At 38.3% G+C, this 14,172-nt stretch overlaps 1 protein-coding gene across 1 annotated transcript in view; it reads right to left on the bottom strand.

Moving 5' to 3' along the window:
• Positions 1–14,172, bottom strand: part of LOC136749048 (uncharacterized) — a 33,736-nt gene that overhangs the window by 5,750 nt on the left and 13,814 nt on the right. The window contains exons 10-24 of the mRNA XM_066702987.1: positions 9,888–9,964; positions 9,364–9,508; positions 8,583–8,733; positions 7,405–7,495; positions 7,140–7,239; positions 6,813–6,894; positions 5,569–5,848; positions 4,691–4,760; positions 3,955–3,992; positions 2,257–2,305; positions 1,652–1,784; positions 1,290–1,434; positions 868–988; positions 455–536; positions 6–111 (exon numbers count right to left, since the gene is read on the bottom strand). Coding sequence (XP_066559084.1) covers positions 6–111; positions 455–536; positions 868–988; positions 1,290–1,434; positions 1,652–1,784; positions 2,257–2,305; positions 3,955–3,992; positions 4,691–4,760; positions 5,569–5,848; positions 6,813–6,894; positions 7,140–7,239; positions 7,405–7,495; positions 8,583–8,733; positions 9,364–9,508; positions 9,888–9,964 — 1,670 coding nt within the window. The remainder of the gene's footprint in view (positions 1–5; positions 112–454; positions 537–867; positions 989–1,289; positions 1,435–1,651; positions 1,785–2,256; positions 2,306–3,954; positions 3,993–4,690; positions 4,761–5,568; positions 5,849–6,812; positions 6,895–7,139; positions 7,240–7,404; positions 7,496–8,582; positions 8,734–9,363; positions 9,509–9,887; positions 9,965–14,172) is intronic.

Below are 14,172 nucleotides of genomic sequence, written 5' to 3'. Positions count from 1 at the left end.
CTTACTTTCAATCCATACTCAGTCCATACTCCATCCACTCCTTGGAACTCCCACTTCCAAACACCAGCAGGGGGCGACGTCACCACAGAGGTGTGTAAAGGGCCAGTCACACTGCAGCAGCACAACAATGGGTAAGTGACCTCTGAACAGCTGAGCTCAATCACATTTATGATGCATGCTACTAACACAATAATAGAACTGTATGCCTTTTAAATAGAAGTAAACATCATCAGTTTATATTTCGCTAGCCATATATGCTGAGGATACATTTATGTTGTGGCCTGGACCAAATCAAAATTATGCCATATATACAAATACAATTACCAACCCAATGGTGCATACGATTATTTCAGGAAACCATTTTCCACTACTTATAAAACACAGGGTACATGTTTGTAATTTTCAATTGTTTTGATTTGGTCTAGGCCTACGTTTAAGACTGACTTTAAAGCACCTTCTTTTGATCACAGAGTTGAACTTTGGACGCCGTCTCACTCTTCTCTGGATGCCAGTAGCCAGGTTTTTTTGCATCATTGCTGGAAAAACAGTTTATGTTAGAGGACAATGTGTTGAATGTAGACTGGCTTATACCTCACAGTGCATTCATGCTTGTGCTTGAGTTTCTCTTAAATGAAGTCTAATTGTACATCACATGGAGTTTAGTATATAGTCAGCCATTTTAAATGTCTGTAGACCAGAATTCCACATAGTTTAAGGTTTCACATATTTATTTTTCTCAGCTAAACCCTTGTATGGCAGCAGTCCGGCAAACACACACTTTTCTATGATTTCTACTCAGGAGGATGCTGAGGTAAGGATCCTTTTTTGATTGCCTTGTGTTCTGAAAATCAGAGGCAAGTTGAGTACCTGTAAAATCAATGCAGTAGGATGCATTCCCCACAATGAAAGGGCAAGAACCATTTGGGTTGAGAGTGTACTGCTGCTCCACGTCAGGGCTTGTGACCGATGATTTGCTACTGGAAGTCCCCTTTGGAAAAGCACGGGATAGTGAGTTCCAATACAGTATTACCTCCACACACACTTAAACACGCTTTTTTAAGTGGTTAAATACGTTCTCATAGTGTGAAGACTGACACATTGACTGGAGTACACAGTGAGTGTGGGAAAATGTACAACACTATTAAATTAGCCAAGAACTCAGTTACTTAATTGTAAATGAAAGATGTCCTAGCTCTTGCCGATACTTGATTCCAGTTTTCTTTCCTTTTTTTACCTGTTCTTTTTAAGAACACTGGGAGTCTTTAATCCATTCTAAGCAGATCACCTACCTGAGCACCATATTCATACCAGCGTCTGTTATCCAGGTAGTACCACAAATACTCCTCTGTGTCACCCCCGGACAACGAGACATGACGGGAGAGACCCAGCTGAGTGTCTTGTACCTTCATTGTGTCAAAATCCAGAAAAACCCGGCTAAAATAAAAAATATGACAAAGTTAGGTAGTACCATGGCCCTCAAGGACAATGTAAAAACATGAAAACGTGGTGGTGAAATAGTCAAAACTGGGGTTGGCAACTGAAAGACCTTTAATTAAATAACTGAACCTTGATTGCAAAATTTTTGAAAACTCATGTATGGCTTCTTCATTGATTGCTTGCATACGAGAATGATTGATTAACCCAGTCTTACCCATAGTCTGAAGTGAAAAGTGAGATCCCTTTTGCTCCTGGTTGGCAGTAGTGTGTTTCAATCACATCGTCATGGCTGATGTTCAACCACTGCCATGTATCTTGAAGCATCCATTGATAGTGCTTTCCCCCAGCTGTTATTGGGAGAAAAATTGTAAACATACAAGACGTGTAACAATCTCTTCAAAACTGAACTTAAAGAGACCAGTATTGGAGGTTAACCAATTTAACATAGGAAGAGGCATTTCGATTAATAACAGGACACCTGAGCATTTACTGAATTTCATTTTGATTATCTTTTCTTTTTATCTCCAGACCCTCACTGACACTCCTTTTTCAATCACTGGTATAGACAACTTGCTGGACAAAGAAAGTGTACCTAGGATTGATGGGCTTTACTTAATAAAGACAAACATAACCAACATCCACACACACACAAAAAACAAACAAACAAAAAAGATATTTATCTATTAAAAAAATTTGCCCACCATAAACTACACATCATTAATAGTCATACCTCCTTGTCAATCTGAGCGAGAGATTAAAGAGAATAAAACCAACAACATCATGTTGATATTGAGAATACAAGAAAGCTTGGCCTTTAACCTGAGGAGGTCTGGTTCTGTACATCTCCATCATCACCATCATATGAATCCTAAGATTAGAAGAGAATATTAAGGGTCATAATGGTTTCGATTAGTTTGACTTCTTAATTGTGTAATCAGATAAATGAGTGGTTAAGAGTATTTTTTAAATGATATTACCATACTGGAATACAAAACTGCATTTTGGGATTACAACTACCAGAGTTTAACTACACTAACCTAAAGGATTATTAGGAACACCATACTAATACTGTGTTTGACCCCCTTTCGTCTTCAGAACTGCCTTAATTCTACGTGGCATTCATTCAACAAGGTGCTGAAAGCATTCTTTAGAAATGTTGGCCCATATTGATAGGATAGCATCTTGCAGTTGACGGAGATTTGTGGGATGCACATCCAGGGCACGAAGCTCCCGTTCCACCACATCCCAAAGATGCTCTATTGGGTTGAGATCTGGTGACTGTGGGGGCCAGTTTAGTACAGTGAACTCATTGTCATGTTCAAGAAACCAATTTGAAATGATTCGACCTTTGTGACATGGTGCATTATCCTGCTGGAAGTAGCCATCAGAGGATGGGTACATGGTGGTCATAAAGGGATGGACATGGTCAGAAACAATGCTCAGGTAGGCCGTGGCATTTAAACGATGCCCAATTGGCACTAAGGGGCCTAAAGTGTGCCAAGAAAACATCCCCCACACCATTACACCACCACCACCAGCCTGCACAGTGGTAACAAGGCATGATGGATCCATGTTCTCATTCTGTTTACGCCAAATTCTGACTCTACCATCTGAATGTCTCAACAGAAATCGAGACTCATCAGACCAGGCAACATTTTTCCAGTCTTCAACTGTCCAATTTTGGTGAGCTTGTGCAAATTGTAGCCTCTTTTTCCTATTTGTAGTGGAGATGAGTGGTACCCGGTGAGGTCTTCTGCTGTTGTAGCCCATCCGCCTCAAGGTTGTACGTGTTGTGGCTTCACAAATGCTTTGCTACATACCTCGGTTGTAACGTGTGGTTATTTCAGTCAAAGTTGCTCTTCTATCAGCTTGAATCAGTCGGCCCATTCTCCTCTGACCTCTAGCATCAACAAGGCATTTTCGCCCACAGGACTGCCGCATACTGGATGTTTTTCCCTTTTCACACCATTCTTTGTAAACCCTAGAAATGGTGCGTGAAAATCCCAGTAACTGAGCAGATTGTGAAATACTCAGACCGGCCCGTCTGTCACCAACAACTATGCCACGCTCAAAATTGCTTAAATCACCTTTCTTTCCCATTCAGACATTCAGTTTGGAGTTCAGGAGATTGTCTTGACCAGGACCACACCCCTAAATGCATTGAAGCAACTGCCATGTGATTGGTTGGTTAGATAATTGCATTAATGAGAAATTGAACAGGTGTTCCTAACAATCCTTTAGGTGAGTGTAGATCAGAACACAATGTAATTGACACCCCCTAATGGTTAGGAAAGAAATGTTTATTTCCCCTATTCCTTTTATGCTGGATACATTTTTTGTCATTTTTTAAAATTCTCTTTGAAAATTTAGGTCGCCTTAAATTCAAAGACAGTCTTATCATCTGAACAATACTTGATCTACGTGTGTGTCGATGTTTTTCCTATTTATTCGTTAATTTCTTTATTTCCATCTCGTTCACATTTGGATGCATTTGAGCAGTAATTATTACAGACTTACTTCAAACTGCAGGCTCTCATTAAAAGCGGCACCAAACACTAAAACAAAACATACAAACAAATCAATTAGAATATATATGCAGTATATTAAAATTAATATAAATAAAATCATTTAATTAGGCTATATATTTGCTAACTATAAATATACTAACTTTCCTAACTATAAATATAATTTTTACTATAAATATATTGTTATGTTGTATTATATAAATAACTATACAAATATTACTACTACGATTGCCATTACTACAGGTAGAAAACATTTACAGTTGGTAAGGAATAAATTTTAAAAATTATGCAATTTTAATCTCAGTTATCACACAACGTTCTCACAACGTTGTAGTAAGGTTGTGGGTTGGTTGGTGCCAAATTAAGTTGATTAGCTCTTCTAATTCGATACTCTCTGTATCGAGAGTTGCAGTGGTGCAATAGTATCTCTTATCGCAACATTGTATAAAATAGTCAATTCGAGTTCAGTTTTTGGTTTCCTGACACTGATAGAGGATAAATTCGCGACAAAGACGGTAAACACAGTAATAATGGTGTAACGTCCATTTAAACGTAAAGCTCTGTATAGCTGGCATACCAATACATAAGTAACTGCGGTGTAGCAACAAACGCATTTAAGTGTGAGAATACCTGCAATTTTTTAGTACAGTTTTCAAACAATGCATATACGTATATGGAAAGAGATTTATTAACAACATTTTCAATAACTGAGACACAGAAATGCTTACTTTTCAGTTCCGCTCGTCCAGCATCAACTGTGGCTTCGTCAGAGCTGAAACAGCTGAGACGAGTCCGACCCTTTCACTTTCTTTTCTCTTCCCAAATGTCATTCTCAGAGAAGAGGCGTGGCTATGGCTGGAGTTTTATTTATACTTTCCTCGGCATTTTACGTTTCGAAGTTAGTGTATGTGAGGTGGAAAGTGTAAGCAGGTGTGAGGACTCATATTTTGAGGTGAAATAATTAAGTGTACATCCTTTTTCTAATTAATGTTAACTGTATTTTGTATGATACAAATCGTTTTAATCAAAGCTAGAAATTAGCAATGTAACTTCATACACTCAATTACACCACACGTGAATATGCAAAACTAGAAAGTAAAGAAATCACGCGATTAATTAATAAACAATTAGATTAGAAAATACCAAAACGTGCACAAAAACAACCGTGTGACAGTAGACCTAACTTGAAGATACTAAAACAGTAATTTCCGAACTGCAATAAGGAAGTAGCCCACATTGTAATAATACATTCCCTGATAAAATAGCATATTAACTGGGTTTACAGCAAGTGACGTGTAGCTGAACCATCTTTAATAGCCGCAGGGAATATGGGGTTGCTGGAAATTGTGTGGAATAAAAGAAGCCAGGAAATAGACCAATTTAAACATAATTTAGTTTAATTGTGCCGAAGAGAGAGGAGCCGTTGTGTGCCAGTGAGGGCCAAGGTGTTCCTGGCCTCGAAGCCAAAGAGGGCTGAGGTGTTCCCAAGACCGACTTAGAGTGGGAAGGAGAGCAATGCCTGCCAGATGTTGCCCTGGAAGAGGACATAGAGTCGTCACTTCTAACAGCTGTCTCTTCTAGATTGGGAGATGAAGCTCCCAAATACAGAGGACACCCTAGAAGAACATGAGCAGTTTTCAAAAGAGGTGCTACTGTGGTCAACGTCACACATGCTGGATGACATGCTGCCATGGCCAAGCAAGGAGCTGCAACTGCAGGAAGAGGCACTGCTGAGGCCGCCGTGGTCACAGGAACCGATAGCAGGGCTGGAAGAGATACTGCCATCGCCAGAGGAGGCAGTATTGTGGCCGGAGCCACCAGAGGAAGTGCTGTCACATCTGCCACACCCTGAAGATGCACCATTGTCCACCACTGACAGATAGATGCTATGGATGGAAAAGGAAAGGCTGTTAAAGGAGTCATTGCCATGGCCGGAGCAGCCACCTGAGGGTTCAGTGCTGCCATGCCCAGAGGCGGGGTTGTTTCATAGGTTTCCAGTGATTATATCCGGCAGCTGGCTGCATCTTCTGCTCTGCAGGCTGTCAGTGTGTGTGTGTGTGGTTTTTGGGCAGGTTTCTTTTGGCAGCTCAAACAGGGGAACACACTGGGTCCTTACATACCTCCCATCCTGTACCCATCCCCGCACAGTGTCACACTAAATTGAACTAAATTTGTTTTTGTGATCTTATTAGGATTTAGAAATTATATATATATATATATATATATATATATATATATATCGTTTTTCACAGTGCAGATATGCAGTCAGAAACCCCAGGTCAAACCACCATCTCTGAGGCACACCTCCGAGCACCCCAGTCCACACAGCTTCCCCAGCAGAGGGACAAACCGGCTGTGCAAAAAGACCAGTCTCCTGGTACAGGGGATTTATACTTTCTAAGTTTAGAGAGGGATTATGTCACCATGACAAGGTCACATACTCTGAGCCCTGTTACACTGAATTTGGGTGATTTTACATTTTACAAGTATCACTTAACAATAATGAGTTGCTGAGGGGAAGAAAAATCAAGTGCTTGTGCAGTTTTTATGCTGTGTTTCTACTATCCAGGACTTGACACATCCTGAAACCTGGAAAGGGCAAAGAAAAGCAAAGAGAAAAAACTTGCAAATATAATTCAACCTGTTTTGTAAATTATGTATTATTTCAAAAAATTATAATAATTAAGGCAGGATACATCCTGAACAGGACTAACACACACTAACATGCACATGACTACAGGGCAATGCAGAGTAGCTATTCAATACTTTCAGTGTTCACTTGTTGTTCCTCTCGAAACAATAGTCACATGAGTGAAATACTAGGTCAGTTTGTCTTCAACGTCGTGTCTTTATGCTGGAAGCCAAGGGGAGGTGGCATCCACCCTACGGATTTGACGTACTTTTCCAGTTTCTTTGTTCCTCTGTGTCATTCCTGGGAGGTAAGAAAAAGAGCATGTTAATTTTGAACACTGACAGATCAAGCAAGCTGGGGAGAGAGGAGGGCGAGGAATTTGAAATGCTAATCTGTTGATATTCAGATATAGGGTTTAGATAAACTGCTGATCAAAATATTTAGGCAAGATTTAAAAGGTAATCATTTAGAGATGGCTACATGCAATCTACAGTGTTAATGAAATGCATTCATACGTATCTGAAAGACATAGATTAAAGATTCACCTGAGAAATCTAACTCATATGTAGTGGATTTGATCTTGAATGTCATCCTTCCATTTTTGTTCTGCTGGTATTCCTTTTCAATATCATGGCTTGAAGAACCCTAGGACAAAGAGAGTGGAGGTTGATAGAAAAAATGTTGCACATCTCTACATATAGAATAGTCTTCAGTCATATGATGCATTTCTTGCAATCAGGGTGGGGATTATGAAGAGAATGCATCAATGCACTTAATGGGCCTTGCATTTGCATACAGTATGTGTCTTACCTTGTTTGTGAAGTCATTCCAGTTTCCTTTGCTATCACTGAACTGCCAAACTTTCCCACCAAGAGATATCCCAGAGAAAGATGCTGACAGACTGAATTACACAAGTATATTTTGGTAAAGTTATACTAATAACAAAGAGTCCACATTTAACTTTTTACACCTATATAGTAATTATACAATTTTTGGTTTGCCATCAATTGGTTTCCTTATAAATTAATTCGGTTCGGTCAAGGTTCAAGTTCTAATATTGCCTGATTCATCAAATAAATGCCATATTATTATATTTCAGGGTGCTTAATAAGAATGTATATGAAACATAGTAATGAAGTCAATGGAAATGCATCTAGAATAAGTAAATGGATACAAAAAAGCAATATTTAGTTTTTGATTAATTTGCAATATTGTAAAGAGCTTTTTATGAAGAAATATGTGTTTCTATATTTTGTTAGGCATTATATATGTACATTTTATAATTCTCTTTCTTGGTAATTATTCTAAAGTTTAATTGGTTTCAGAGGCAATTTTCTTTGGCAAAATAATTGCAAGTCAGAGATTTGAAGCCCAGCTAATGGTATGATGATTTGACAGGGCAGCCAGACCAATGGCTGGAGAGCGGTCTCCAATAGGCGGCTGATTGGCTGATTGATCATACAATGAGTGTAAGACTAGCACAGGCATTCTTCTGCCATTCAAACAACTCAACAATGCACCCTGTGATACGACTCTCCAGCCAGGGTATTAACTGAGCACAGAATAGCTGTTGCCATCGATAAATGCAAATCAACACGAGTTCATCATGGTGAGAAGACAAAGCAAAACAAAATGTGAATACATGAAAGTCTCCATATCTCAAGTTTACTTTATGGGGCCTACTGAGGGATGTTTTGTGCTTTCTCAGAGTTACAGCCTTAATTGCATGGAATACTTAAGGAACTGCCGAGCCAGTTATTTGAACAGCCATGTTAGTGTCAACCATCAAGAAGAGATATAGACCCTGATAGCTAGTACTGTATATTATATACGGCTTTTTTGTCATACCCACACCTTTATCACATGTAAATTACTCCAGCATGTCGATATATAGTGCCAATAAGAGCATTGGTATTGGTACACAATTGATGTTCCTCTGTAAATAATATTTATGATCAGTATAGGGCAGATTATACTGTGATTCCTACCCAAATTTGGTGTTGTACAGCTTCATGCCTTTGACATCAGGCAGCGGATACTGTGCTTCAATAATCCAGTCCTTCTCTATGTTGAACCACTGTGTCTTGCTCTTGATCTGCCATTGGTATGGCTTATCCCTGGGCCTTGCATTTGAGGAATCTAGCAAGGGGAAAAACAAACACACCCACTTTTTTTAATATATTTGATTTTCATTGTTTGTTTCTTGGATACAAAAATATTTATACATTTTACAAACAGGTTGAATGACCTTAACAACTGCTGAGCCCTTTCAGTGGTTTATGAATCACAATTGAGGAGTTTTATTTAGTTATGTCCACATAGTCACAATATATAATTGTAATTAACAGTGCTTAATTTCTAAATCCGAAAAAAAAATGTGAGCGCGGGGGGGGGGGGGGGGATTTGGTTTCCCACAGGAACGGCGTAAATACGTACCGGAACACAGACACTCGAAACCCGAGATCTGGCACAAATTAAGCACTGGGGATCCCCCAAAACAGGTGCCGGATCTAAATTCGGAGGTGCCGGATCCGGATCCGGCTTTTTCCGGCACAAATTAAGCCCTGGTGATAAACCTGTGGGTATTTAAGTGTTGGCAGTGCTGTGTATTACACAGTATACACTGAGGTACATAAAATATTGGCTTGAGAATAAAACAAATGTCACTCACTAATGGTCCTTCTGAAGATCTGTGCAAATCCATTGTTTATTTCCTCCCAAATAATAACAAAAATTGTATTAATACCAACAGTGAGGAATTACACCTACCATTATCTTCTTCGTTGTCTACATTGTGGGAAAGCCGGCACTTCCTCCCATACTTGCAGTGACCTTGAAAGTGGTATTTGCAAACATGGAGATAATCACAATGTTTTCTATTCTTACAGCCATCTCCATTATAATACTTACAGGGCTGGATAGGAAACAAAATGCAAATAATGAGGACACAGATACAACAGGATTTGCCTAGTATTTTCTTCTCTACTTTGAAATGCTGATTGTTAATCAAACTGTATAGTACCATGCTGAGGCTAGTAACACATTCTATGATGTGATTTTATTTGTAGTATATTTTCTATTGATTTGCAAAGTAGATTAGTCATTTACTCCAAATTACACAAACAAATACACACAAAATTGTGGTTATGTCTCAATAGACACAGGAAACTGCAATACATCTGTGAATTTCCCTGATGAGTTAACTTTTTTTTTTTTTTTTTTTTTTTTTTTTAGGAACTTCGGGACAGCACTAAAAAGTAATTAATAATTTGCAAATATTGTCCATTTCCAACCTGTTGTGATTGGAGTGTCTCATTTTCTGGTTGCTCATCAGAGTCGCTGCTATCTTCGTCATCGCTGGAGCTGCATGCTTTTAGAAAGCAAAGGCATGCAAAATTATTATCACTCTACTGCCCCTTGTTGCCTCAGGGCAATGTGTAATCATTTATACAGACGGGTGACAAATTAAAGGAAAAAACAACATAAAGTGTCTCAGTAAGGTGTTGGGCCACCACGAGCCACCACAACAGCTTCAATGCGCCTTGGCATAGATTCTACAAGTCTCTGGAACTCTACTGGAGGGATGGAATACTATTCTTCCAAAAGATATTCCCTCATTTGGTGTTTTAATGATGGTGGTGGAGAGCGCTCTAAAGGGACAAGTGGACCCAAACCATGCCAGGAAAATGCCCCCCACAACATAACAAAGCCTCCAGATCCCCTCACTGTAGGGGTCAAGCAGTCAGGCCTGTACTTTTCACTTGGTGTACGCCACAGATGCACTCGCCCACTTGTCGAGAATATGGTGAAGGATGACTTATCTGACAATGCTTGGTACTACCAGCATAGCAACGTATTATGCAATCCATTCAGAAACCATGATCAGTATGATGCAATTTGAGGATGTGGGACAACCTGTCTGAACACTAAATCCCTAAAGCACATGGTGTGTCTTTATGGATTTTTATGTTGAATGTTATATTTTTATTGCCTGATACAAACACATACTTTTATGTGTATGATCCACTAATGACACACATAGATGTGTTTCTGGATATTACTTATTTTTGCTTCTATTATATATTTTTTTAATTTCTTCTTGTTGCCTCAAATATACACTATGATGTTTGCTGGAGAGTCAATCCGGACTATATGTTGCTTGAAAGCTGCAATGTGCAATGAGAGCAAACTTAAAACCAATTTAAAACATTATATTGATTCATATTTTAAGTAAATTATGTAAATGCTGTCAAATATATTCACAGGCAAGATGTATATAGGAACATTTTATGGAAGAAAAACTATTTCTATTGCTGTTAGAAGTATTCCTTCAGCTAGCAAGGACAGGGAGCTCGAAATGTAGTGCCAGTGATGAGGAATTGATCCCAGAAACAGGTCAGAGAAATATTATGGCCAGGAAGTTATACGTTTGTATATATTATGGGAATTTATAGATGATATAGTTGTACAGTCAATATTATATTTGGTTCAAGTACAAGCAAAAAATTAAAATTGCAATATTCCAAACTGCAATAAAGAAGAAGCCCACATATTGTAATTATAAGCCTTTCCCAGATAAGGTTTACAGGAAGTGGGGAATAAGTGCACTGGTAAGGTCAGGAAATATTGGGTTGCTGGAAGTTGTATACAATACAAGAAGCACCGGGAAATAGGACAAATATTAAAATTATTAAGTTATGTTAGTACCATAATGAATAAAACTATAAAAAATTATGGATTGATTCAATAAGTTTTCTCCTGAGAGTTCTAAGCAAAGTCTAACATTTCATAAATAGGCTTAATAACATGTAATTTTGCATTATTATATTGTTTTGTGGTAATATGTAAAGACAATGAATTGATTAACAATTACACTTGTTTATTACAGTTTCAATTGCACCTGTAGTTTGAGCACTACAATGAAATGTGCTTGAAACAAGTTCAATTAATTAACAAATTGTTTGTCACAGGTGGTTACAGGGCTCAATGATCATTTGTGCTCAATTATATTTATATTTTCACTTATTATATTATTGGTTTCACGAATATCCTTTATTTTTCCTTAAGCGTTTGTTATATTCACTATTGGTGGTTTTAATGTATTACAATTTGTTATTTACATTTCATTATGATTTATTTGATTATTGCACCTTGTTCACTTTTGATTGAGCCCAGCCACGTCCAGACACAATCCCGCGCTGATTTGGAGGTCTGTTTCTCCTCTAGCTTGATTATACTCTCCCGGTTAAAGGAAAGGTTGTTGTTGAGGAACGCTCCCTGGAAAAGCAGCAACTTGACACTATGGACCTGCAGTAACGTGGTGAGGATAGTTAGGAGTGCAATTGAAGACTGAGAAACAGGTGGTGTAATACAATTTTTGGGTACTAAGTGTTCCTAACACCCAGTGGCGTCAAGCCATTGAGGTACGGGGGGGCACGTACCCCTAAATTATTTCCATTGTTAATTTTATTTTTATGTCAAACCTATGTAGAAACATTTCAGTAAATATGATTTATCTTAAATGATCCCTAGCCACTTCAGCTACAGTACACAATTTAGCAACAGCCCCTTAATCAGTGTACCTGTGTACCAGCGTCATCGAGTTTACCTGGCGCCGCCGGTGTTTATCTGTGGCAGGTTGTGTGAAAGACAGCAAGGTATAAATCATACACTGAACAACACTTTTATTACAACACGCATTAAAAATGCATTTGTTTAGGCATTTAATTTTAGTTTATCTTGGAAAGAAAAAAAAGTCGTGCAATAGAGGGTTAAATGAAACTGAATTGTGTGTGAATTCCAATGGTTGCCTCAATCGATGTATCGTCTTCTTATCACTGTGTACACAATTGTCATATTTTTTCAATAAGTTTACTTATTGTTTACAAATGATAAAACATTTGGCTTTACACACAATTATATTGTTATACGTAATCTACATGAAATCTTTGATATTGTCTTCTGAAATAAAATTAGTTTTATTATTCTGGCACTCAAAGTCCCACCTTTCAAACTTTAAAACGCGATTTAGCAAGACGATTTTGCAAGTTTCATTTCCATAAGTACAGTGCTCCATACTTAGACATGCAAACTTTGTCACTTCCATGGACCGAAACGTCGTATCACTTCTAGTTCAACAGATTTTAACATTGTTAAATTTCTGCTGATAATTTGCCTTAAAGTAAATTGCATTATGTTAGGTTTCATACATAACCTAAAGATGGAACACATACCTGACAACTTTTGAAAACATTAGATGGGGGCCTTTCCGGCATGAGGGATATGGGACATATATACATCTGTTCTCAATGTGTGCCTTTTTTTTAAACTTGCTTACACAATTTTTAACCTTGGTATTATAAGGAAAACAAGTATCAAATAAAAACATATAAAGTGTATAACTGTGTGCATAGTTGATCATGATTTAACAAACTAAAGAACTGCTCAATGCACGAATACACGCCTAGATTGACCTATCGTTTGCCTTTCCCTCTTGCCTAGTTCTTGGTAGTGAGTCCAAACCGAACCGGTGCCCTGGTTAGAACCAATAGCCCAGTAAACACAATGGAAGGAAACTGGCAAAATGGGGAAATGATCGAACTTGTACAGACACGTCCACAGTGCCGGTCCAGGGCTCCTCTCTCGAATCCACGGGCTTCTGTAGCGTCTCGGTCCCAGGGCCAGAGCGCTCTTGCCGGCAATCTCTGTTTTCTGTGTGAATGCATCCTTGCCGGCAATTGTCTGACATTTAAAGCCAGTGTGAATGGGGGGCAACAGGAAAACCTATAGGGGCCCTCAAGGCAACTTTGATTAGCTATTGTTGCCAAAGATTAAATGCATTTAATTTATATTGGTGTACTCGAATCGTGTGCCTGTGTCAATGTTATGAAAAAGATTAACTGCATGCACTTTTCATTGTTTAAGTAAATATATATATTTTTAATTTTAAGTTAATTAAAGCTTTGTCCGATTTATTTTGGTATTTTGAAATGTGCGTATTTGTAGCATATGATTAGCTGAAAAAACTTAAACGGAAAACTTTTTATGATAAGGAAGAGGCACAGAGAGTTTCCATGGATGAGACCGGTGTGTTTTTCTTTGAGGAACATCGACTTTCAAGGATACCCAAACTAGTACTAAAAAGAGGGGAATAGGAAATAGCTCAGCCTGGATCTGAATCAATGTCAGGATGTCAAAACCACAGGTGTTAACATGATTAAGTTACTAAAATGTCAACTGCACTGCATAAGTATCTTGTGTGAACAAAGCATCTTTGAGTTTTCCCTGGTTACTATTGAGTTTGGGTGAGTCTCCCTCTGTGCACATCATACAGAGGACTTATTTGCATGTATCTGCATCTCCTGGACTGTGATTGAATGAAATGGTAAAGGAGATTGAAGATTGCACTAAATGGATTGTGGAAGAGTGAATTTAGATTATAGTGGTAAGCGTTTTAACATTCAGTGTAGTTTTTGGAATAGACTTTCCCTGGGTCTGGTCCTCTGTAATACACCTCCGTATAACATACATACATTTATTGGGAGAGTTCACCTTGGCTGTACAGTGAGTATATGAAAA

Source organism: Amia ocellicauda, chromosome 5, assembly GCF_036373705.1.
Source record: "Amia ocellicauda isolate fAmiCal2 chromosome 5, fAmiCal2.hap1, whole genome shotgun sequence".
NCBI lineage: Eukaryota > Metazoa > Chordata > Actinopteri > Amiiformes > Amiidae > Amia > Amia ocellicauda.
This window is presented reverse-complemented; position numbering and strand designations above follow the sequence as displayed.